This window comes from Artemia sp. Qi Xiang Cuo, chromosome 7, assembly GCF_049724085.1.
Source record: "Artemia sp. Qi Xiang Cuo chromosome 7, ASM4972408v1, whole genome shotgun sequence".
Classification (NCBI taxonomy): domain Eukaryota; kingdom Metazoa; phylum Arthropoda; class Branchiopoda; order Anostraca; family Artemiidae; genus Artemia; species Artemia sp. Qi Xiang Cuo.
The window spans coordinates 46,391,950-46,418,633 of NC_142800.1; the positions used below are offsets into that span (position 1 = coordinate 46,391,950).

Genomic DNA, 26,684 nt, shown 5'->3' on the forward strand with positions numbered 1-26,684 from the left:
TGCTTTCTCTGGAATTTCTGGCCTAAGGTGGAAGATTAGAAAGGCACTTTAAGAACGGAGAGCTGTTATCCCCCTCCGAAAAGATCGACCATAAGGGAGATAACGACGGAATGTGCCGGATAACAAAAACACTATAAAGGTACACAAGTAAAAAAAAACAAAAAACGGTTAAGCAACAATTTACTGTCAGCAAGGAATCTGTAACTACTGTGGGTATTTTTTTGCGAAATGCTGAACAAGAGGGAAACGAGTTGATTTAAAGTTTGATGCAATGAGAAGGCTCCGATAAGTAATAGTACTAGAAACGATACAAACTTGCCAAAGAGGAGCAGTAAAGTAAGCATAAACTGGGAAGAAACGGAATTTAACTTCATTAACCGATTTAACTGAATTTAACCGAAAACAGCGATATTTGGTCTATTCCGAGTAGTGACCTTACCTAAAATAAAAAAAAAAAAATAGATTTTTCTCAGATTTTCTTACCACTTTCCTAACTTGACCGAAGCTATGACTTTTCTAGGTGGCAAACACGATTAAAAGTTCCACGTGGACTTTTTTTCGTCTATAATATTGGGTTCTCCATAATATCCGGGGACAGCACACTTATCAATATTACAATATTGATCAATAAGACTCGGATAAACTCGAGATAACTGAGACTAAGTAACTAGAAATGCATAAGACACCTTACATATCAACTGAATTCCGTTTAGTCGATAAGCTAGTTACTATACGCCGCTTTAGGTTCAGACTAACTTTACAAGTTAGGGCGTTGGGAATCTAACCAATACTTTGCATTTGATTAATTAATTTAAAGTAAGGCGGTTTATATTTTTGATTTATTTAATACCCAAACTCCGTGGCGTTTAGCAACAAGGGCCTAAGCTCACTTTTAAAAATAAGTTAAGAATATGGTTCGAAAGAGCTTGAAGAAATCTATCGATTGGTTTACTCGAAATGGGCTTATCAGTAATTCTGACCGAGTTACAAATTGTTCCGAAAGGGCTTAAAAAAGCCGTAAGTCCCTTATCTTCTAGGTAAGTAACAATTTAGTGATTTGGCCATTTCCAGGGAAGTTAACTAGGAATTAGTCTTTAATGTTTCAACTTTCTTAAAATCTGATCTGTGAGAAAGATTTTTTCGTTGTGCGTTTTCATTTTGCTCTTTTGCAAAAGCAGAAAAAGTGGACTTATGCCCTTTTTGAAAAACGCCATGGAAATCTGTTATTATAAACCTGTGTAATCTACTGTGCTCTATCACATAATTTACCCCGCAATTTCTGCTATTTTTTCCAGTGTTCTGCGAGCCAGTCTATTTTCATCTTTGTTTTATTTCTTTAATAAACAAAATTAGCGTTCACCACAAAGCTTTTCGCTTCAGGAGAATAATAGTTCCTTCTGACATGCAAAAGTTCAAGTATACCAGTGAAACATTCTTATCCTATTCCAGCATATAGCACTAGACTATTTTAGGTTTGAAACAATGTCTTTATATCACTTCCTACTAAATAGATTTAATGCAGCTAAGAATCAAGAATCTTACCTGTTAATAGAAGAATACGCATCTTCTGTTCCGATTATGCATAGTGCACAAACTGCAGCATAAGTAGCAGCTAGGTGAGGAAGCTGACAGTACCCTCCACCAAACCCACCATCAGCAGATTGAAAACTAGAAAGAAAAAGAAGTGGACGATACAGCAAAGATTCAGTTTACTGTAGCAATATTACCAATTCTATCCTTAGATAAATTTTCATTCTCTTTCTATGGGAATTTTATTTTCTCAAAGCTCTGTTTGTGCTTAGCTAGAAATCAATTTCTTGCCACATTCATTTCAGAATAATCATGGAAACTTAAAAAAGAAATAGAAATTTATTTCTGATAGACAATGATTATGCGTAGGCATTTGCGTCTGACTGAGCCTCCGCATTAATTAGATTCAATGAAACTGTTAGTCATTTTTGAATATACTTCTTTTTTGCCGTCATGTATGCCTTATTTTGGATATTGTAGTGTTTCACAATACCTCGTGGGTTAAAAAGTAAAAGCAAATATTTTATATTAAAAAAAAATCAAACGGCGACGAAACTCAAGTTACGTCGTGCATTTTCTCATTTTTATATTTTCGCGATATTGACGAATTTAGTAGCATTTTTTTTTTGTCTCATGCTAGTGGCAAGTTTGGGAAACAACACAATCTGACAATTACAACTTACGTTTATATTGGTTGCAACTTTCATTTAACTTTCTCAAAGTTCACATTTTTTTATAGTTGAGTATTTCGTAAGTATCTCGTGATATGCAGCAGCATTAATAATTTGCCAATACATTCAAAAAGAAAAAAAAAACTATGCTCATATTTAGGAATTAAGTAAAGAACTTCAACACTTCAGACAAAAGCAAAGAAAAACCGTAAAATAAATTCAGGTCTTGCTATAAAAGATTACGGAGCCCAGTCTAGTATTCAACATAGAGCTTAGTCTGAAAAGAAAAGTTTAAGATATCCCGACAACAAGGTATAAATTAACCATAAATATATCTCTGTTTATTGAAAAATGGATTTCTCGAATCTTCAATTTTTTTAAGTTTTCCTTACTCTAGTTTCATAATGCATTTATTTTGACAAAACATAATACACTCAGACTAAAGTCTCAAGGGCCAAATCGGATGAATTTATACCTTTAAACCTAAAACAATTATAATGATTGGAAACAGCCGTTCAAAACTAAAGGTAATTGGAACATTTTTTTTTCATCTCTGGACTAATTGACATCACCATGGAAGAAAAGCTGAATCGAGTCAAGTAAATCTTAGCACGATTATTACAAGAAGTAATATATGGCTGATGCGTATACTTAACAAATTTCTCCGGCTTCGAAAGAGAGCCACATGTATAATTACATTAACAAACAAATTAATATTTGAAACTAATTGACTAACATGGCAAATGTCTGAAGCACCAAAACCCGATCCAAATCATTGTAAGCCTTCAAAAAACTTTTAGCCAAGATTTTTCGGAATAATAAGAATTTATATAGAATAGTTTGAAATTTCTGAACATCAAAACAGCCTTTTCAATTTAACTATAATTCACCTAAAACAGCATCAACTAAAGAAAACTCATCCTCAAAATATTACTGTTTAAGAAACTTTTGCTTTAAAAAAAAAAAAAAAAAAACAAACAAAAAACAAGCTGGCTTTCCATTATGAGCTTATTCGACTTAAAAATAATAGCATAAAATAACATACAAATTAGCGTAATAAAAAAAAAAAATGATACCTATTCAAAAGCCTGACAACAGCAACTGAATCTTCCGCAGAAATGTCAACTTCGAGCAGTTCTAGACTGTGCAATATCCAGTAGCATAACCATGGTATGCTGGCATCGAGGCACTGAAAAAAAAAAAAGACAAAGTCAAAAGACTTTTTTGCAGAGCTATTTTCACTTGTTCTGCACTAGTAATGAATGCATGCAGAATAGGGATACAAGAAAATATCCCTAGAAAAGAAGCATATATTTCCTTAGGCAAATCTTTGAGAACAACAGCAAATAAACATCTTTTTTTTACTCAAAGGAGCTTTCTTTGAGCCAAGATGCTTAAGGTGTGTGAAATAGTTTTAGTTGGGCTCAGACGCTTAAGGTATTGCAGCAGGATATAATCACAGTCAACTCTTTTCTTTATCCGTCTGACAGTTTTATGACCAGTATCAAAGTGCGCCTATTTTGGTGCACTTCGTAAAGAACGATGATACCTCTGTGTTCACTTTTTTTCCTGGCCACTTCGCATACAAGGGGTGGTCGTAAAAACTTGGGAGAGGGCTCATTCGATTGAACATCGAAACTTCTAGGGCATTTTTTAAGAGTCAAAAGTGATAGGGTTAAAATAAGATACGATATTTCATTAAAAAAATACATTTTTGTTAATTACGTACTTTAAAAAGGTTCAAATTCCTGGGAATGGAAATTCTAAGATGGCCAATCAATTTTAAAGTCTAAACCCCCCTCAAAGGAGGTTTAGAGCCTCCAATCTCGATTTTTTTTTTACAAGAACGATATTTTTTGTATCTTTTACGTTTATTACATTATACTTAATGTTCGTTCTTTACAAGGTTCCAGCTAAGACAAAACGAAGAGAGAAAAAATATCAAAATGAAGAACAAAACAACGAGTCTACGACCAATAGAAGGAAAGGAAAAGACGAACTAAACGACATATATTTCATCTATACAAAACTAGGCATTTTCAGCGCTAAATATCGAAGAAACTATTTAAAATAGCAAAGATAAAATAATCTATAAAGTCTAAAATTAAAAACAATAAAAAAAAATATAAGATACCAATATCTATGCAAACAATTAATACTTAATTAATACAGTTATTTGACCTTTGGACTATTTTGAACAAAATTGTTATTTAAAAACTTTGATCGGAAACGTTTGGGGAAAAAAGGGCGTGAGAGGGTGGTTGCCCTCCGATCACTTTTGACTCTTAAAAAGCGCATGGAAAGTTTTGATTTCAAATCAAATGAGCTCCTCTCCAAAGTTTATATGACCACCCTTTCCATAAAAACCTTATTTCTTAACAACAAGCAAATAACATAACTTATAACCTTTGCCCCTGGGCCAGAGGTGGGGGGAGGGGTCAACACCAAAGGTATAGCTATTTGCCCTTATTATAAAACACCCCTTCCATAAAAAACTTATACGTTAACAACGGGTAACTTGTATAACTTACAGCCCTTGCCCCGGGGGCTGTAGGGTATATTGTAAGCCTTGGAGGCATAGTTTTTGGCCTTTTGACTATTTTGAACAAAATGACTACCTCAACATTTTTATCAGATACACTTGGGGGGAGAGAAGGCGCATGGGAGGGGGGCTTGTTGCCCTCCAATCACTTTTGACTCTTAAAAAAGGAGCTAGAACCTTCGATTTCCATTTGAATGAACCTCCTCCAAAGTATATGTGACCATCCCTTCCATAAAACTTTATATTTTAACAATGGACAACTTATGTAACTTATAGCCCTTGCCCTGGGGGCTGTTGTGGGTTTGTCAACTCTGGAGGAATAGTTATTTGGCCTTTGGAACAATTTGAATAAAAGAAAAAAAGGTGTGTGGGTGGGGGAGGGGGTGGTTGTCCTCTGACTACTTTTGCCTCTTAAAAAGGGAGCTAGAACATTTAATTTCCAATCGAATGAGCGTCCTCCAAAGTTTATACGACCACCCCTTCCATAACAACCTTATATGATAACAATGGGCAACTTGCATACCTTAAAACCCTTACCTCCAGGCTGTGGGGGGTTTCGTCAACCGAGGGGCATAGCTATTTGACTTTTCAACTACTTTGAACAAAATGGCTATCTCAAAATTTTGATCGGATGTATTTGGGGAAAATAGGGTATGGGAAATAGGGTATAGGGTATGGGTTCCCTCCGATTACTTTTGACTCTTAAAAAGGGCACCAGAACTTTCATTTTCCAATCGAATGAGCCCCTTCCAAAGTTTATACGACCACTCCTTCCATGAAAACTTTATATGTTAACAATGCACAACTAGCATAACTTATAACCCATACTAATGAATGAGCTTCTATGTCATTACTTCTTTTTATTGAAAGAAGCTTCTGCCAAAGGTTACTGCAACACTTTGCATTTATTAAGGGACACATATCTCGCTTAACTTAATTTGAAAAGTAAAGAACAAATTTAAAAGTTGAAACAGAACAAAATAAGTTTATATAAGATTTGAATTTCTAAACAAACAGAAATTATTGTAAATAAGGAAATGGCTAGAGAAAACATTCAATGAAGGCAATGAATCCCACTGCCCCAAAGCTCGTAGCACCCTGGACAGCATTTCAAGCAGTATGTACCTTCATCTAGCCAAGGCTTTTATAAATCTCTTCAAGATGTAATTTTCTAAAATTTCAATAGTTTTCAAGAAAAAAAAACTAAATGTGTAGTACCTCAAAACTTCCTGGAAGATGGTGCAGTCCGTTAAGCAGGTAATTATTATGCTTGGATCTTTTCAACAGGGGGTACTGACTTGAATTTCTTAGATTTTCAACTTGTTCTTGATAGATGACTCTAACAGAACCTTCTGTATTTTTCTGTTCTTCGATTGTAGCACTTTCTAACTCCCTAGACTGCATCAAAATCTTTAACCGCTTTTGAAGTAGATCAGCAACAGACATAATTTGACTAGGAGCCTCTGATTAGAAATAAAAATAGCAGCATGAATTTGTATTGTACCCATAATATCGTGGACAGAAGACACACAATAAAAAAAAAACGTCTATTCTGCACATAGCTATCAATTCTTTGGCTACTTCGCTTGATCGAGAAAAAAAAAGACATTGACAAAATTAGTTTAAAAAATCATTTTTTGTAATTCTTTTGCTTTCAGTTAGTAGTAAGAACTTAAAGCCTTCCTTCTTTTGGAGATTTAGCAGGTATAACAGATATCAATCAGATATAACAGATGTATAGCAGGTATAACAGATGTTTGTCAAGAATATAAAAATTTATAAAATGGATTTTTTTTTTAAGTTTTTATCTTTTGCTGTAAGTTTCATTTTTAATTGTTTTATTTTTCCCCTTTGCCTTGTTATATAGGCTAGACAGGGGGAATAAATAGGGAAGGGGGGCGCAAGTGTATGTAAACTCTGAGAAAGTTGGCAATAAAACCACGCGGACGGCACCTAACTCAAGAGCAACATTAAAACTCAAGAGCAACATAAAAACGAACAGAAATTATTCTGTATATGACGAAGACAATCCTTTCTCAACCCCCCCTCTTTACTCTAAAATTTAAAAATGTTAAAATGTGCTTTGTCTCATTCCAATTCCCTCTGTGTCCAAGCATTCACTGTTAAAGAATTGGGACAAAAGGTTGATCCACTCTTTACATTAACGTAAAGAGTGGGAGGTTGCTGAGCTTCTATGACCAACCTCATATACCAAATAATTTATGTTAGTTTTAAGTTTTAATGTTGCTCATGACTTCCACTTGAAAAAAAAACTTTATGTTTTAATTTAATTCCTGTTTGTTTGTAATACCATACCCAAAGTTACCCTGAAGAGCTGCCGCCCCCTCATACCCTGCTCTTTCCCTTAAACTAAAACGTTCACAGAACAATGCTTCAAGGAATCATTTATGCATTTAGTTTTTGAAATAAAGTATTATTTATGAAATCGAACTATCTTCTCTGCAATAAGAGGGGAGCTTCCTCCCTCTCAGCACCCATACTCAATGTTTCATCCCATATTCATCCGTACATATATTTTCATAATGAAAATATTATGGTAATATAGTGGTAACCATCCGGATGTTGATTCAATTCATATGAAACAACTCTCACAGAAAGTTAAAAAATATACCCTCTTCTCCAAAGAGAATTAATTGGCCTACACCCTAAAAGGTGTATCCAGACAATTTACCATAAAATAATCTGGTCTTCGTTTTTTTTTTTACCATATATTTTTCTGTCATTACCAAGACTGTCATAGGACAACGTGTCATCAGTTTTTTTCTGTCATCAAACTAATCCTCTTTTTTTTCTTATCATCAGATAAACTATCATTGTTTTTATCTGTCATCAGACAAAATGTCATTGTTTGTCTGCCATTAAACAGATCGTCATAAGTAAGGTTAAAGCAAGCGTCTACCCCCCCCCCCTTCGGGTGACAGGCTAGCTTATAATGCGCTTTCATAGACATTCCACTTAGGCTCTTACGTCAATGGCTAATTCCGAAGCTGAGGCTAAAGCTGCTCTTGAGGACTTTATCTCTTGGTCTTTGGAGTGACGGATCTAAAGGGAGGGGAGGGGGAAAGAGGCACAGCCTGGCCCGGGCGCTGGTTCGTAGGGGACCCTAGCTCGTACAGCACTTTTTGACCTGATCAAATAAAATTTGAACCGGAATTTCCCAGCTCTGGAACGTGACAACGATTGCCTTGAAGACATATTCAACTATGCCTGTATCAGTTCTTTTTAATGAAAGAAGCTTCAGAAAATTAAGGTTAATTAAAAACTATCTTAGAAACAGGACGGCCAACATTAAAACTTAAAACGAACAAAAATTATTACGTATATGAAGGGCGTTGCCCCTCCTCAACACCTCGCTCTTTACGCTAAAGTTTTTTATTACTTTGAAAAGAGCTTCTTATTGTTCTAATTAAAAGACTGTTGTGTTTCAGGAGTCGCTCTTAAAGAATTTGGACAAAATTAAAACTTTAGCGTAAAGAGCGAGGTGTTGAGGAGGGGCAACGCCCTTCATATACGTAATAATTTCTGTTCGTCCTAAGTTTTAATATTGCTCTTTACTTTTAGTTGAAAAAAAAACTTGTTTTTTTATTTAATTTTTGATTGTTTTTTAAACAGCACCAGAAAATCTGGCTCCACCTCCACGTAAAAATCCCCCTCCCATGGAAATATCCTCTGGTCCATTCAATCCTGGTGAAAATTTACCCCGGATAATTAACCTTAACACCTCCACCCGTAAAATTGAGTCAGTAAAGAGAAAGCAAGACATATAAAGAAACTGTGTATAGGAATTCTGGCAAATTCCCCCAATATACAATTTCCTCTGAAAAGTTCACCTTTTGGAAAATTCCCTCTCCATGGAAAATTCTCCCCGTGCAAAGTCCCCCCAGAAAAAAATTCGTCCCCCCTCCCCAACCAAAAAATGTATGCATACTTTCCAAAATATTAATACTATACAAATGCTATGTGTAAACAATGGGCAAATTATACAAATTAAAGACCTTTCCCCAGGGGCTGTGGGGGTCATGTCATCTCCAAAAACATAGTTATTATACCTTTCAACTATGCTGAACAAAATAGCAATCTCAGAATTTGGATTGGACGATTTTGGAAAAAGTGGCGTGGGAGGGGGCATAGCTGCCCTCCAATTTGTTTGGTCACTTAAAAAGGGCAATAGAACTAGAATTTCCGTTAGACGAGCCCCCTCCTGATGGTCTAAGCCCACTGGGTTGATGCGATCACTCCTGGGGAAAACAAACAAACAAACAAAAAAGAACAAAAAACAAATAAACACACATCCATGATCTTTCTTCTGGCAAAAGTGCAAAATTCCACATTTTTGAACATAGGAGCTTGAAACTTCTACAGTAGGGTTTTGTAATACTCTGAATCTGAAGGTGTGATTTTCATTACGACTGTATTAATTTTAGGGTGTCTTTCACCTTTTTTTCAAAAATCAGGCAAATTTTCTCAGGTTCGTAACCACTGATGGGTGTAACTAAACATATATATATATATATATATATATATATATATATATATATATATATATATATATATATATATATATATATATATATATATATATAACTAAACTTAAATATATAGAACTTATATATTTGAAATCAGCATAATAAGCAAATTCTTTTGATATATCTATTGGTATCAAAATTCCGTTTTTAGAGTTTTGGTTACTATTCAGCCGGGCTGCTCGTTACTTACAGTTCGTTACCACGAACTGTTTGAAACATTTGCTTCGAAAAAAAGAACACAAAACTAAGTTTTAACCTAGTGGATAAGATTAATTCTATATAATTTAAACTGTATATATACTTTGTCACCAATGGAATATTGTCACGTGGAAGCTTAGTTTTTTTCTTGAACCTAGTTGTACATAGAGGATTTATATAAAAAAAAGTATGTCAATGATAGTAAAACAATTAAATAAATATACAACAAATAAATATATTCTTAAAAGAAATAGAGTAACCATAATTTGACATCAATAATGCGCTTACTGACGGGTCACCGAATGTCATTCGTACCCCATGCGCTGACAGGTCTAAATTCGCCCCTTGGTCTTCAGACTGACTTGTCTTGCTTACAAGGCAATTTCACTTAGGGATTCAAAGGCCAACGTTCATTTTCTCAGAGATTGATAAATACAACAACAATAACACTTTTTTAAGAACAGCTCCCTCGAGCTAAGACCAAGATCCACAGCTAACCAAAAGGCAAATATTGTTTAATCTTCGATTTGAAATAGTCTTATTGTTTTTATCTGTCATCGGACAAAGTATCATTGTTTTTTTCTGCCTAAGTCCAATGGCTCAGAGACGGAAAGCGCAAAGAATGGGCAAAATCCTAGAGGCGAACCTTAAAAAGGGCTCAGCAAACATTCCATCGAAGATTTTTCAAGTATTCTTAAAATAAAATCTATACCTAAGAATATTTTTTTTCAGCCCTTTTGCGTCTTTTCATGGTAGAAGAAATTATGTCTCGAATAAAATCTAAATGCTTGCACAGCGGTTCATTGCTATCTGTATAAACAAATCCCAGCAAAACTGAACCCTCCTGCATTCAATATGTAGCGTAATTTAAACACATAGGCAAGTCTTAAAGTCAAAGGTAGTGGCTTCATGTGAGTCTGCTTCAAAAGTAAATTTAGTATAGCTAAATAAGCATACGACTTGAATTGGTTGCTTTGGTTTTCGTCTTAAGCTGTAAATATTACTTTTCTACCTCAAATTAAAGTGACCTCTACCTTTAACCTGAAAAGAAATTATGATCTTTATTGATTTGCATTAATGGTGCGGCTTTTGTCTCCTTTTAAAATCCAGCCTTACTCGTCAATTCTCTTTTGACTGTTTTTAGCCATGCCCTCTGTACTTTCTGCAAATGCTGTGTTTGGGCGGATTGATTTTGTATGAAAAATAAACCGTTCTTCATAGCCACTACTTTTGAACGTGACTATAAAAAATCGGCTGATATTTGGCAGAGAGTATGAAATATTCGCTTGTGGCTCTGAGAACTTCACAGTAAAATGTTTCAAAATCTCATCTTTCTTTTTTTGTGTTTTGGTACTGAATATCTGCTGGGTCATAAAGAAGCCTGTGCCCTTGAACAATGGTGATCAAGTCAGTAATCTTGTTCAGGTAATCTGACATTTAAAATTTTTACTCTTCAAATGGCCTATTCCTTCAAAACTGATGAGCAACTAGAGCTTTTTTCTAGAAGAGAAATCAACAATTGCTTGAAAAACAACCTTTTTTAACGTCGAATTGTCAAGTTTCGACGTATAATCGCTCTGTCTAAACACAGCATAAGGCCTGAACAAATCTAAAGTTTATCATTAAGAATTTTTTTTTGCATGTTTTTTTCTTTCCTCAGCTATTTAAGATTAAGACGGCTCCCGAACATAAGGGGAAATGGTATCCAGTTTTAAATTACCTTGAAACGACCTCGCAATTGTATGGTCTCACGTATTGCTGAAATATTTAAAATCCTTCCTTTGGACTAACACCATAAAATACAAAAATATATTTTAAGAAAAATGTGCATCCACAATATCTTTTCCATTTGCAATGTCGTGCGTACTGAAAGTGGGAAAAGCAGGAAAGTTCATACAGCATGACTACTACACAACATGGAGAATTAGTGCTACCTAAGCAAACTTGATACAATTCTTTAATGGCTGCTAGGTAGCACAAGTGATTTTTCGTTTTGTACCCCTTGACAAATATCTTCTAATCAGTATATTTTCTATGAAATCCTGTTTTAAAAAATGACCCTATTCTCACTCTTTCTCTCTCTCGGAGCCCTTGAACTTTGGCCTGTGAATCCCCAAAGAAAATGGTCAGCAAGTCAAGTTGGTCTAAAGACCAGCAGATGAAGTCCAAAAGAACAGCTTTAGCCTCAACTTTTATTTACCATTGGCGCTAACGCCTGGGTGGATTATTTATGAAAAGGGCTTATAAGTTAGCCTGTAATCCAACAGCTTTTCCAAACTAATGTTAAAAAGATGACTTTCTTTTGGGCTCTACTTTGACATGGGGTTCCCGAATATTATATTTGAGCAAATATTTCATGGTTTGGATATTATTACAATATAATATTGTTTGCACTGCTCATTAGCAGAGATAACTATCTACAACAGCATTAGTAGGCTATTTTGTTCTCCATTTGAGCCATATAAGCTTTGGAGTAATTATGAAGTTTGTGAAGTTTCTTTTGTGATGATATAGTTCATTCTTTGCAGAATTATACCCCAGATATTCCTACCATTTTATTAGATGGCTTATTGAATGGAACACTATTGAAACTGAAAGAGCATGTGAGTCAAGTCAGTGGTAGAAACATAAGTCATTTTGGATTACCAGTACCAGAAAGAACATAGAATGATGCAAACAATATTCAGCAATAAAGCCTATTGACCAACAGTATTGATAAACTCAACACTTAACAAGATAAAAATGAGCCAAAAGTGTTGACTGAACAGAAAGAATACTGTGTGATGGTCATTCATGACATCAAAACAAAAAACAGAAAGTGTTATCTTCTTAGAGACACCCCAGGAGGCTCCAGTAAAGCTTTTTTTTTTTTTTTACTAAACTTCCCTCCACCAAAATTGAAGCATTCGAATTTGAAAAAAAAACAAACAATTCCACATAGCCTTGGGCTATGTTCAAGCATTAGGTGGGATGGCTGGGACACAATTCTTACTTTAGTAATTGCATTTGGATGTGGCTAGTGAATATAGCGTCACAATTACTGACGATTTTAATGTGAACCAAACCTGACTCAAATGATAAGAACTGTGTTTTCAAAGCTTAAAAGTCAGTGAAAAACAGAAATAAACTAAACATAAGGATTTTTTTGTCAAAGCTAAGACAGACAGGCTTCTCTGCTATGCAAGCTTTTGAGCTTTATAAATATGGAAAGAATAGATACTGGATCTTTAAATCCCCTTTTTACAGCATAATTTAGGCTCTGGATTAATTTCTTTAAGTTTTCAATCACCTAGCTCAACTGCCAGATGTAATCCTGAACAATATATTTCCCCATTGTTCTTGATTGTTGTGACAATCATTGCATCTCTGTAAAAAGGGCATTTTATTCTTTACCTTCTCTATAGCATCATGCCATAACAAAGTAATAAGAACAATTGAACAAGCATTGAATGAATTTAAAGTACCTTATTTTCCAGTCAATATTATTGCATCTTTTCTTTCAGAAGTCAAGTTGTCAAGTATACAATTTTTTATTCTGATTCACTTCCTATTTCTTGCAGAGTTCCAAATGGTACACTTTTAGGTCCTTTACTAACTTCGATAATGATCAACAAACTTACTAATGAATCAGCTGATTGATGGAGGTTTGAAGATGGCAAGTCATTGCTCGAAAGGTGCATAAGAAATATTAAGATCAGTGCAATGGAAATTCTCAAAGATGTTGCAAGTGAGCAACCCAGTCAAAACTGACAGTGAATTCTCAAAAATCTAATACTGTGACCCTTAGTTTTCTTAAATCAAAGCCATCATTTACAACTTCAATACCTAATGAAATAATTACAACAAAAACTAAACTCTTAGGGGTTATACTAATGAGCGATTTGGAATGGGAGGCTCACATTTGCTCTATTGTTAAACAGGCTAGTGCATCTCTGTCTCTCCTTAAGTTATTTGCTAAATATTAATTCCCAGAAGCACATATCCTCTGGCTTTACATATTTTTTTATCTGTCCACAGCTTAAGTATACTTGCCCAGTATGGCATTTTGGCCTTCTGATGGACCAGTCTGATACGCTAGAAATTATCCAGAAGAGAGCCCTAAGAATTATTAGTTAGGGCAAAGTGCCTTACATTCTCCTCCTCAAAAAATCCCACCTCCCAACCTTGGCAGCCCAACGTGTTACCCTCTGCACTAACTTCAGGAATAATCTGCGTCTCAACCCACGTTTTCAATATCTACTCCCAGCCCCTTATTGCCCATCAAAGCCCTGTTTACCTCAATCAAAAGAATAAAAAAATACGGTTCTAAATACTATCAATACAAGAACCAAACATTATAGAAAGAGCTTTGTGCCAGCGTTTGTAACCTAGATAAATGAAAATTGTACTTATCTTATAATGTGTCAGTTTATTTGTTAGCATTTTAAATGACAGGTCAGTCAGGACCATTGTTATATGTTTTTGCAATGTACCTGACAAAAAACGGCAATGTTTTCATATGTTTATGATGGATCAACATTTTTTATAATTTACTAACACAGTTATATGTTTCTATAATTTACCTGAAAAAAAAAACGACAAATTTGGGAGTTTAATGTTGTGAAAGTTTGTTTGTAAATAAAGTATCATTCATTCACAAGTATATCATTTAAACATGGATCAAAATGGAAGGAAACATGAAAATCTAATCAATAGAAATTTTCTGCATTTTAAAAAGTAAGAATTTTGTAATAATAAGGTTTTCTTTTAGTTTGTAAATAGCCTAGGGCCATATCTTGCTTCATTAGGGAGTAGGGAAGAGGGAGACATAGTTTGTCATGGTAGCACCCATTAGATTTGGAACATTTTGAATAAGAATTCAATGATACCCCTCTTTTGTTATTATGTCTAATTGTTTTCTTTTAACAAATTTGATTAGTCAGGGTTGCCTGTTGGCCTATATCTAGGCAATAGGGGGGGGGCGTTATACAAATGTGACAACAGCAATTATCATATTTGGAAAAAAAAAACTGAATGGAAAATCAAACAGCATATTTCATTTATTTTTCTATCTTGTCTCTGTATTATATTAGAACATTACCCATTCACGTTTCTTGATAAAATTAAGTTAAAATGGCAGCTAATGTTATACTGACAAAACTAGGTTCCAAGTGTCAAAAATTCTTGTCTGGCGTAGTGGAATACCAGACCAACTAAAAATGTTCCTTCAGCCAAATTCAAATGTAGATATTGGCTTCTATTATGAGATTCATTTCTTTTGAGAATATCTTGTGGTAACCTTGTCAAAATTTTTGACAGACAGCAACAGGTCCTGTCAAAATATAGGTGACTCTGTTGAAACTTCATTGAACATGTAAAATAGATGAGAAACAATTGGTGTCAAAATTCAAGGGCCCTCTGACAAAAACATAGTTGTTGAATTTACAGGTTCTCAACAACAAGAGATTTTGATGATCATTATTCCTAATAATATTTCACATGAAAAAAAAACAAACATAAAACAAAGTTTTTTTTTTAATTGTAGTTTTACTGTTTTGATGCTAGATTTTTCCATCATCTGAGGAACTGCCGCTTGGCCTCACACTATGTTCATATTTCAAGTATTTGTCTTGGTTGATCACAACACCCAAATTGATTTATCACTGAAAAAATTTGAAGTAGACCCTCTCTTGGTAAATTTTATGTGTGTTTTCTTTCATATAGATCCTAAGCTGTAAAATATGGAATATTCTCTCTGAATCCCTCCCTAATTAGTGTGGAATTCCTCAAGGAACCTTGTTAGGACCACTCTTATATGTAGTATTGATTAGTGAAATTGGTAAGATTCCCTAAAAGGTGTTAATGACCTGCTGATCCTTGAAGTATGTCATAAAACTATCAAAAATGATCCCATCAAAATCCTACCCATATTTCGGACAAAGCTAAGAATTTACACGTGAAAGTGAATTCCAGTAAGTTAGATATAATGACAATAAACTTCTTAAAATTCTTGAAATCCACTCCGGTTTTCTTAGACCCTATCCCACCCAAAATGCTAATGAAACATGTTAAACTCCTTGGTGTCACAAACTTCTATTGATCTTAGGTAGGACATGCATATTTCAAGAACTCTGGACTTTCCAGACAAAGGTTAATTAAAACTAAAAGTTTTTAAAGTGGATTAAAATGGTAGATTAACTTTGAAATGGTAATGGGTAGATTAACTTTCACTTTCACTGTGAACAACACAGAAATCTTTGCTGGACCATTATAGCTGAGAGGAAGTAGGCCATTCCAGACAGCATTTAAAGAGAGACCTATATCAAACATTAAATTATAAAGACCTAAGTCAGACAATTACACTCCATGTGATTATCCAATTTTGTCCCTATACTTGAGGCAATTTTTTCAGTTTTTTGCTTCCACTATATGAAAGGCGCATTATACATTTACATGTTAAAAAAGTTGAAGAGAAATGAAGAAATAAAGTAAAAAGGATAGGCATGTCAAATGCACCAGGATCCGCCCACAAGTATTTTGACATGTGTCAAATTGGATTCCAAATTATGTAGAAAACAGGTAACTTTTTTGTTCTGTCAAATTTGTAGGTGAAAATGCTCCAATTTAAGAAAATTGGAGTTGTGTGCCCTTTTCAGATAAAACTTCAAACTTCTAATCAAAAAGTTAGATTTGTAGATGTTTTCCAACATACTGAAACTTTTCCAACCCAAAGTCTTTATTTAAGCCTTCCAGAGTAGAAAAAGTGTCCTTATACAAAAATTGTTGAATCATCAGCAACTTTACCCTACTTCCTTTTATGCTGAATAAATTCCATGAATATTGAAAAAATACATTTTTTGTGTCTTCATTTAAAAAAACAACAACAGTAAAATCATTGTCCCCCTTGATTTTTATGAATTGGTACCCCTGATAACTCTTAAAATTATTAACAGGAGAACCTGCCTAGTACACCTTCCTAGCTGGAGAATAGACAACCATTAGAGCCTTGCCCATGCACATTGCATCTCTCTATTATTTTCATATACAAATGAGCTCTTAAAATTAAAAAGGATGGAAAAGCCAGGTGCAACTAAAAATGTGTGACTATGCTTGACAAAACTCAAGTATTGTAATTAGGATCATTTTAAACATTAAATTATTTTTTCTCCTTTTGGGAAGTTTTTCTTAGTAATTTGCTCTTTAGCTTGTTTTGCTTCTGGTACTTATCTGTTAGCCAGTACACACTCAAGAATTTGGGTAAATTTGCAGGTGGCACTATAATTCAGCTAGGATGAAAGTGAAAACGTCCTTTGATGCCTCTTTTTATGCTCTTTCACAAAACAATAGGCTAATTGCTTCTGTTGCAAATTGCATCTTGAGCTCTTAAAGGGGCCCCAAAGGTATTTTATATGAATTATGAAAGAGCATAAAAAAGCATCAAATGACATTTTCACTTTTATCCTAGCTAAATTATATGGCCCACTGCAAATTTAGCTTGAACTTTACACCCCCCACCCCCTAATGTGCAAATAAATACCCTGAATTGTTGACAGAAAATTTTTATACCACAAAATTCAGTGCTATGTTTGTCAATGGCATTTGAAAAACTTTACATGATAGGAGAACAGTTTGAATTGATACGACCAATAAATAAAGTATGAGTTGTTATAAATAAGTATTTTCGGAATAAGCTGTTATGGAACAACTTATATTTAAGCCAGAGATATGCCATAAACCCCTTTTCAATAACTTAACTAGTGTTGATAACTTCTTTGTGTGGTTACAAAAATGAAATACCTTTGAGGCCCCTTTAAGGGCTCAAGATACAATCCATTTCAACCCTTTGTGGGGTTGAAATGGATTTTTTCAACCCAATATTCATCAAACAATGACTATGGTTGATCTCCCATCTTCACTTGCCTAGTAACCTTGGGGCAATTTTGAATACAACTAGCCTAGGCTATGCCCTCATCTTTAATTTTTTATCCTGTTCACCTTAATAAGCTAGTGTTGCTTATTTCTAAACTAGTGATATGTTTTTAACCACTTTTCAATAACTTAACTAGTGTTGATAACTTCTTTGAGTGGTTACAAAAATGAGATACCTTTGGGGGCCCTTTAAGGACTCGAGATGCAATTTGCAACAGGTGTGATTGTTGTATTATGAAAGAGCATAAGAAAAGATATCAAATGACATTCTCACTTTTATCCTAGCTAAATTATAGTGCCACCTGCAAATTTACCAGAACTTGGATCAACAAGTATGGGGTTGAAACAACTGAATTAGCCAACCAGTATTTTAAGCCTAGGAGTTCAGCTGGACATAAGGAAACATATTAAGAAAACAATCTTTACTCCATAATATGCAGAATAATCCTAGTTAACACATTTTGTAGGGAGAGAGCCTTTATTGGTAGGCTAAATATTTACCAAATCATATTATTGAGTTACAAATAAAGTGAATATACCTATACCTCTTGATGCCTTTTTTATGCTCTTTACAAATATAATAATCATTTTTGTTGGAAATGAATTTTAGCCCCCACCCATATATGTATCAATTCAGGGTATATATTTGCATATTAGGGGGTTGGGGGGAAATTGTAATTTTACCTCTCATTCACATCAGAAACAAAATTACCCCACCTCCCTAATGGGGAAATATATACCCTGAATTGGTAGATATAGGGGTGGGGCCTAAAATTAATTTCCAACAAAAATTATTATTATATTTTTAAAGAGCATAAAAAAGGCATTGAGCGGTATAAACACTTTAGTTCAATAATATGAGTTGGTAAATATTTACCCACTTGTTTCCTTTTTTTCTAGTTTTTCTAAGAAATTCATGAATTTCTTAGAACCTATATATTCACAGAATATATACCCCCACCCCTAATGTGCAAATGTATAACTAGAATTGTATCCTCAGTCTAAATATAACATCCATTTGCATCACAAATGAACTTTACTCCCATATTAGCCATGTGGTGGATGTCCATCACAAAATAAGGTTTAATAGCAGTAAAATCTCCATTTCTTGGCCCTTCAGCCAGGAAGTACTGTGAGGGGTGGGGACCAGCCATCCTGTGCTTTAACACTTCCTTCCTGTCTACTTCCTCCAGATTTCTCTAGGTACCCATTTAGAGCTGGGTCAACTCTGGCTGATCTTATAAGGGATACCACTAGATGGCTAATTTGGGTCAATATCTACCAAATCATATTATTGAGTTTGGACTAAAGTGAATACACCATTCAATGCCTTTTTTTATGCTGTTTACAAATATAATAAGCATTTATATCAGAAATGAATTTCAGCCCCCCCCCTAGATATGCTGATTCAGGGTTAGGTTAGGTATCGCCTATTTAGGGGGGGGGGGCTGAAATTCATTTCCAATAGAAATGTTTATTATATTCATAATCAGCATAATAAAAGGCATCAAATGGTGTATTTACTTTAGTCCTAAATCAATAATATGATTTTGTAGATATTGACCCTAATTATTTATTTATTTATTTATTAATACCAAGATACGGTAAGCTTTAACAAGCTTGTCGCACAAAACAATTATAAAAAAGTCTATAACAATGTCAATGACATAACAAAAACATACAGTTACTGAATAACATAGGAAAAACAATATTACTGAAACATACAATAACATACCAACTTAACTGATACATATCTGTTAATAATTGAAACCTACAAAAAAGTAAACTTACAAAATAATTGTCACGCTGTCACAAATCAGCTAATACAAAAGTAAAAATATTCTCTAAATGGATTGAGATAAGACCTAGTATAGAAATCTGTAGAGGCTAAACCACCTTTGAAAGACTGGACCGTGGTACTAGCAACTATTTCTGATGGAAATGAATTCCAAGTCTTCCACACTTGGCTAGACAGAGTTTTTGCCTATTCTTTTCTGTGAACATGGTGGATAAATTTTGTGTTGGTGTTGATGGGTACTACTGTATTGTGTAAAAGTGAAAAAGTGAGTTGGGGTGGTATTATCAATATTCCTAAGAATGCGAAATGTGTTTATTACGTCGGCTCTATTACGTCTGAACTCGAGAGAAGGCAACTGTAGTCTTTGCATTTTCTGGTGGTAAGGTAGATGACTCAGGTATGGTATGAGTTTGGTGGCCCTACATTGCACTCTCTCAACCCTCTCTCTATCTCTCTTATTAAGGGGATACCATACTAAAGAGCAATACTCAAGTATTGGACGTACAGTGGATACATAAAGTGAAATCAATGAAAGAAGATTAAACTTAGAAAAAGTACGCCTTAGACATAATAATTGGTAATTAGCCTTATGGGTGATATCTGATACATGTTGATTAAATTTGAGACTTGAATCAAAACAAATCCCAAGGTCACAAACATATTCTACACTTGCAATTAATTTACCAACAACAAAGTAATGGTAATGTTGAGGAAGTCTACGCAAATAGTGCACAGCATTGCACTTGGTTTCATTAATGAACATAGAGTTTGCAGTACACCACTGGCCAAGAGCAACCGAATCCTCTTGAAGTAAAGAAATCTCATGTTAGCAACCGTCTCATGTTAGACAGTGTATATATAAAAATCTTTGAATTAGCCAACCAACCAACCAGTATTTTAAGCCTAGAAATCCAGCTGGACATAGGGAAATATATTAAGAAACAATTCCTACTCCATAATATGCAGAATAATCCTAGTTGACACATTTTGCAGGGGGAGAGCCTTTATCTTCACTTCTTCCCTTGTTTGTCAAGTTTTTCTAAGAAATTCATGGATTTTCTAGAACCTAGGCCATATATTCACAGTATAAATACCCCCACCCCCTAATGTGCAAATATATACCTAGAATTGCATCCTCAATGTAAATATAACACCCATTTGCATCACAAATGACATTTACTCCCATATTAGCTATGTGGTGGATGTCCATCTTATAAGAGTCACACTGAACCCTGCTCAAAACCAAATACCCATATTAATAAGGACAAGACCTTCATTTTAACTGGCTAAATGGATTTTTTCAACCCCATATTAATCAAACAATGACTATGATTGATTTTCCATCTTCACTTGCCTAGTAACCTAGCATCAATTTTGAATACAACTAGCCTAGGCTATACCCTCATCTTTAATTTTTTATCCTGTTCACCTTAATAAACTAGTGTTGCTTATTTCTAAACTAGTGATATGTTTTTAACCACTTTTCAATAACTTAACTAGTGTTGATAACTTCTTTATGTGGTTACAAAAATGAAATACCTTTGGGGGCCCTTTAAGGACTTGAGATGCAATTTGCAACAGGTGTGATTGTTGTATTATGAAAGAGCATAAGAAAAGATATCAAATGACATTCTCACTTTTATCCTAGCTAAATTATAGTGCCACCTGCAAATTTACCAGAACTTGGATCAACAAGTATGGGGTTGAAACAACTGAGATGCTTGGGGGATAGATAGTATATATATAGTTTGGTCTCCATATTTACACCTTAGTGGGGGGGGTTAAGTATAACAGGGCTGCATGCAAAATGTAACCTAACCAAAATTACAACTAAATATTTATGAAAATATAGCCACAATGCAGTTTTCCACTGAGCCAAAGCTAATTGTCTCTGTATACAAACAGTAATAAACTGGTTATTGTCTGATTTTATTGATCCAAATTCTTGAGTTGTGTGCTGGCTAACAGATAAGTACCTTGCTTTCTCCTGGGTACTTGTCCTCACTACACTCTCCCTAGAACTGGGGGTATTAGGAACATTCTCATGACAGTCTGAACTTGTGCTCACTTCCTACCCTTGTGAAAACAACCCAACAAAAAGCTGGATTTGTCCAACTAGTTCTACTCTTTTTGAAAGGCAGAGTTGAACTAGAAGGTTTAATCAAGTTCAACAAGAGATGCATTAGAGGAGGAAAGAAGCAAACACACAATTTAATTGAACAAATCCAGTGCAAAAACACAAATTCACATGCATAGAGGATTTTTATCCAGCTTTATTCTCATGAAAATGCCCTCTAAGTACCATGCAATTGCTTCCAAAATTTATTAAATAGAATTGGAATATCTAGCCTATTTACCATTGTTTTGGAGCAGTTTTCAGAATTTGTTAGGGCTTTCTTTAAATAGTCCTCTGGTCTTAACAGTCACAAAAGGGATACCACCAGATGGCTAATTTGACAGTATATATATATATATATATATATATATATATATATATATATATATATATATATATATATATATACAAATCTTTAAATTAGCCAACCAGTATTTTAAGCCTAGGAGTTCAGCCGGACATAAGGAAACATATTAAGAAGACAATTCTTACTCCATAATATGCAGAATAATCCTAGTTAACATATTTTGCAGGGGGAGAGCCTTTATCTTTACTTCTTGGTAAATATTTACCAAATCATATTATTGAGTTACAACTAAAGTGAATATACCACTTGATGCCTTTTTTATGCTCTTTACAAATATAATAATCATTTTTGTCGGAAATGAATTTTAGCCCCCACCCCTATATATATACCAATTCAGGGTATATATTTGCACATTGGGGTTGGGGGGAAAGTTTAAACTTACCTCTTATTTACATCAGAAATAAAATTATCCCACCCCCTAATGTGCAAATATATACCCTGAATGGGTATATATAAGGGTGGGGGGTGATATTTATTTCCAACAAAAATGATTATTATATTTGTAAAGAGTGTAAAAAAGGCATTGAGCAGTATATACACTTTAGTTGTAACTCAATAATATGATTTGGTAAATATTTACCCACTTGTTTCCTTTTTTTCTAGTTTTTCTAAGAAATTCATGAATTTTTTAGAACCTATATATTCACAGAATATATACCCCACCCCTAATGTGCAAATGTATAACTAGAATTGTATCCTCAGTCTAAATATAACATCCATTTGCATCACAAATGAACTTTACTCCCATATTAGCCATGTGGTGGATGTCCATCACAAAATAAGGTTTAATAGCAGTAAAATCTCCATTTTTTGGCCCTTCAGCCAGGAAGTGCTGTAAGGGGTGGGGACCAGCCATCCTGTGCTTTAACACTTCCTTCCTGTCTACTTCCTCCAGATTTCTCTAGGTACCTATTTAGAGCTGGGTCAACTCTGGCTGATCTTATAAGGGATACCACTAGATGGCTAATTTGGGTCAATATCTACCAAATCATATTATTGAGTTTGGACTAAAGTGAATACACCATTCAATGCCTTTTTTTTTATGATGATTACAAATATAATAAGCATTTCTATCAGAAATGAATTTCAGCCCCCTCCCCCTATATATGCTGATTCAGGGTTAGGTATAGCCTATATAGGGGGGGGGGGCTGAAATTCATTTCCTATATAAATGCTTATTATATTCGTAATCAGCATAAAAAAAGGCATCGAATGGTGTATTCACTTTATTCCTAACTCAATAATATGATTTGGTAGATATTGACCCTAATTAGACAGTGTATATATAAAAATCTTTGAATTAGCCAACCAACCAACCAGTATTTTAAGCCTAGAAGTCCAGCTGGACATAGGGAAATATATTAAGAAACAATTCCTACTCCATAATATGCAGAATAATCCTAGTTGACACATTTTGCAGGGGGAGAGCCTTTATCTTCACTTCTTCCCTTGTTTGTCAAGTTTTTCTAAGAAATTCATGGATTTTCTAGAACCTAGGCCATATATTCACAGTCTAAATACCCCCACCCCCCTAATGTGCAAATATATACCTAGAATTGCATCCTCAATGTAAATATAACACCCATTTGCATCACAAATGACATTTACTCCCATATTAGCTATGTGGTGGATGTCCATCTTATAAGAGTCACACTGAACCCTGCTCAAAACCAAATACCCATATTAATAAGGACAAGACCTTCATTTTAACTGGCTAAATGGATTTTTTCAACCCCATATTAATCAAACAATAACTATGATTGATTTTCCATCTTCACTTGCCTAGTAACCTAGCATCAATTTTGAATACAACTAGCCTAGGCTATACCCTCGTGCTTAATTTTTAAACCTGTGCGGCTAATAAGATAATGTTGCCATTGCCGCTATGAGCTTGAAAACCTGTGAAAAAGTGTCCGAAAACCATTTCAATTCGTCAAAACCCTCTTCCTTTTAGAAAGTCTTCTGACCTTCTTACTACAGTTTCATTTTCGAATAGTCTTCACTGATAGATTCTTGGCTATATACCAATTTAACTAGTCATTAAATGACAGGTCCGTCAACACAATACTGATCTTGATTATTTCGGAATCTGTCAAGGAAGACTAAACTTTTATTGCTCTGAAGTAGCAACGCTAGAACGTCATTGGTTACTGGAGTAGCTGCAATAAGGTCCAAAAGATTGTAGCAATAAAATATCGATTTTGTTTCATTGTATGAAGAAATTGATGAAAGTAATATCGAAGCAATTCCTATAGACCCTAGTTACCAACCACGCCCAGGATCCGAGTACATAACTAATCCATTTTCAATCCAGGAATTGAATAATGCAATACATCATATTAGGTCCAAAACTAGCAGTAGCTATGACAATATACACCCTACATGGATAAAGAATCTCACACCTTCATACAAACAAGAACTGCTAAATTGTTATAATCACGCTTGGGCATCTTCTAGGTTCCCCAATATATGGAAATGTTCGTCCCTCCTACCAATCCTAAAGAAAAATAAACCAAAAGATAACCCTGAGTCTTATATGCCCATAATGATTACACCTGTGATGGGGAAAATAATGGAGAAAATGATTTATCACAGACTCCTCTGGTTTGTTGAGAAAAATAACATGATCCCACACACTCAAACTGGATTCAGGAAATGCCACTCCTCAACAGATGCTTTCATTTTGCTAACAAATGCAATAAATGAATCTTTCTCAAAAAATAATATCCTAGTGGCAGCTTTCCTAGATTTTGAAGGAGCTTATGACAATGTGAACCACCAAATCCTTTTAAATAAACTGGCAAAACTTGGCGTACCTCCTAAGCTAGTATCCTTTATTAAATCCTTCATAGAAGTGCGAAGTTTCATTGTTTGTGTTGGTTCAGCCTCTTCACCCCAAAAGACAATTTCCAAAGGCCTACCTCAGGGAGCAGTCCTCAGTTGCCTCCTTTTTTCCCTATATCTCTGGGACATGAACCTACCCCACACGAATCTACAATATGCTGATGATCTGGTGCTATGGTCATCTGGCAACACCTTTCAGATAGCACAGTCAAATCTGCAAAAGTTACTTTTCCAGTTTGAAAAATTCTCTCAATATTCAGATTTACCCATTGCACCCACCAAGTCAAAAATAATCCAATTTCACCGGAAGCGAAACCATGTTAATGCAAAACTAACTCTAAATAAAACAACTATTCCAGAAGATAATAATATTAATTACCTAGGTCTCATGCTTGACCAAAAACTTAATTTCCACCTCCACATTTCAAACACAATAAAAAAATGTTATAGAAAAGCAAATAGACTAAAAAGACTTCTTTCCACACCCTGGGGTTGTAAGGAGAAAACCTTACTCCAGTTTTATAAATCACATATAAGACCCCATATTGACTATGGGCTCATTGTCTATGGTGCATGTGCAAAGACCCAGATGCAAAAAATTGAAACAACACAAAATGATATAATACGTCTCATATTTGGTCTTAGGAAACCCACAAGCACCAAGTTTCTGCTCATGGAGAATGGATTAACAACAATAAGGGAGAGACGTAGCTTTCTCTTGATAAAACATCTTACAAAAATTTAATCAAATAGCTCACACACATTACATAATTGGTTAAGAAATCCAGCCATGTATAGAGGTATTGCAGATGAGTATGCCAATATTCAAAAGAAGTTCCCTGCACCAGCAAAATCTATTGCACCTACTTTCCCCCAATCCCCTCCATGGAATTGGTAATTTCCCATAATAAATACTGAATTTTCAAAATGGAATAAAGATTTAACCCCCATTGCTTTTGTCCAGAAAAAATTTGCAGAACTTAATACAATTACCTATAAAAATCACTTCCAAATATTTGTTGATGGGTCAAAAATGGATGAGAAAGTTGCAAGTGGTGTTTTCCTTCCTCACCTGAAAATTGCAATGGGAGAGTGATTATTTAATAATTTATCTATAATGTCTGCTGAGTTAAATGCCATAATCATGGCATTAGAACACCTTAAGCAAAACCAACCTTTGATTGAAAATTCGAATAATATTATCATCTATTCCGACTCTTTATCAAGCCTTGAGTTGCTGGCCTCAGCTCCTCAATATAAGTTGGACATTGACACTTATCATTGTCTCAGTATTATTGATAATCTTGCTTCAAGTGGCATAAAGACTTACTTTCAGTACATTCCTAGCCACTCTGGCATAAGTGGTAATCATCAGGTTGATGAAATAGCAAAAAATGCTATAAATATTGGCCAGCCAAGTGTGAGACCAATCCCGATTAGAGATATTTACCAATGGAGGCTATCAGATATTAATTTTTAATAAGATTAATAATATCCTTTCCCCCTTTCCCAATAAGCATCTTTCTAAAATTTATCATAGAATTTATTCTGGAACAAATGGACTAAATTTCCTTGCATTCTCATATAAGCTTTCTAATTCAAGTGGTTCGATTCCCCTGTCCCCTCTTTGCAGGCATTGTAATATGAATAATGAAACAATTGACCATTGCCTATTTGAATGTAATATGCTGACGTCTGCACAACATACCTTGCTTTGTAAACTGTTAAAATACTTCAAACACCACAAAATCCCACTATCAGCCAAGAGCCTAGCCAACTATACCTGCACACAGAGCATAGAAATCGACATCTATCGTCTTATATTTGAACTCCTAGAGTCGAAAGATCTGCTGAAAGATATCTGAATATATATAATAATTATGAGGCAATCAAGCCAGTAGCTCTGTAGCCCACAGAGTGAAGCAAAAGGAAAAGGGCTAAATAGTTATACTGAAAAGCCCGCCTGCTGTTAAATAGAAGAAGAACCCTCTCTGCTCACTTACCGCAGCAAGATACAAAGTCATTTATAAGTACGCATTTAACATCGTTTGAACTTTTTGACTCGCAGTTAATCCGTAATAAACCCTACAAGGTGTGAACGGTCGTAGTTACTATCAGCTACTAAAGCAAGAAGGTATATATGTTTTTTCCCACTAGCAAATC

The 26,684-nt window shown here is 34.6% G+C and overlaps 1 protein-coding gene and 1 pseudogene across 1 annotated transcript in view; one reads left to right on the forward strand and one right to left on the reverse strand.

Moving 5' to 3' along the window:
* Nucleotides 1-23,498, reverse strand: part of Fntb (Farnesyl transferase beta subunit) — a 39,272-nt gene extending 15,774 nt beyond the window's left edge. The window contains exons 1-4 of the mRNA XM_089092308.1: nt 23,460-23,498; nt 5,962-6,206; nt 3,278-3,390; nt 1,543-1,668 (exon numbers count right to left, since the gene is read on the reverse strand). Coding sequence (XP_088948434.1) covers nt 1,543-1,668; nt 3,278-3,390; nt 5,962-6,189 — 467 coding nt within the window. The 5' untranslated portion in view covers nt 6,190-6,206; nt 23,460-23,498. The remainder of the gene's footprint in view (nt 1-1,542; nt 1,669-3,277; nt 3,391-5,961; nt 6,207-23,459) is intronic.
* Nucleotides 6,477-14,432, forward strand: LOC148950342 (uncharacterized; annotated as a pseudogene).
* Nucleotides 23,499-26,684: the final 3,186 nt, after the last annotated feature.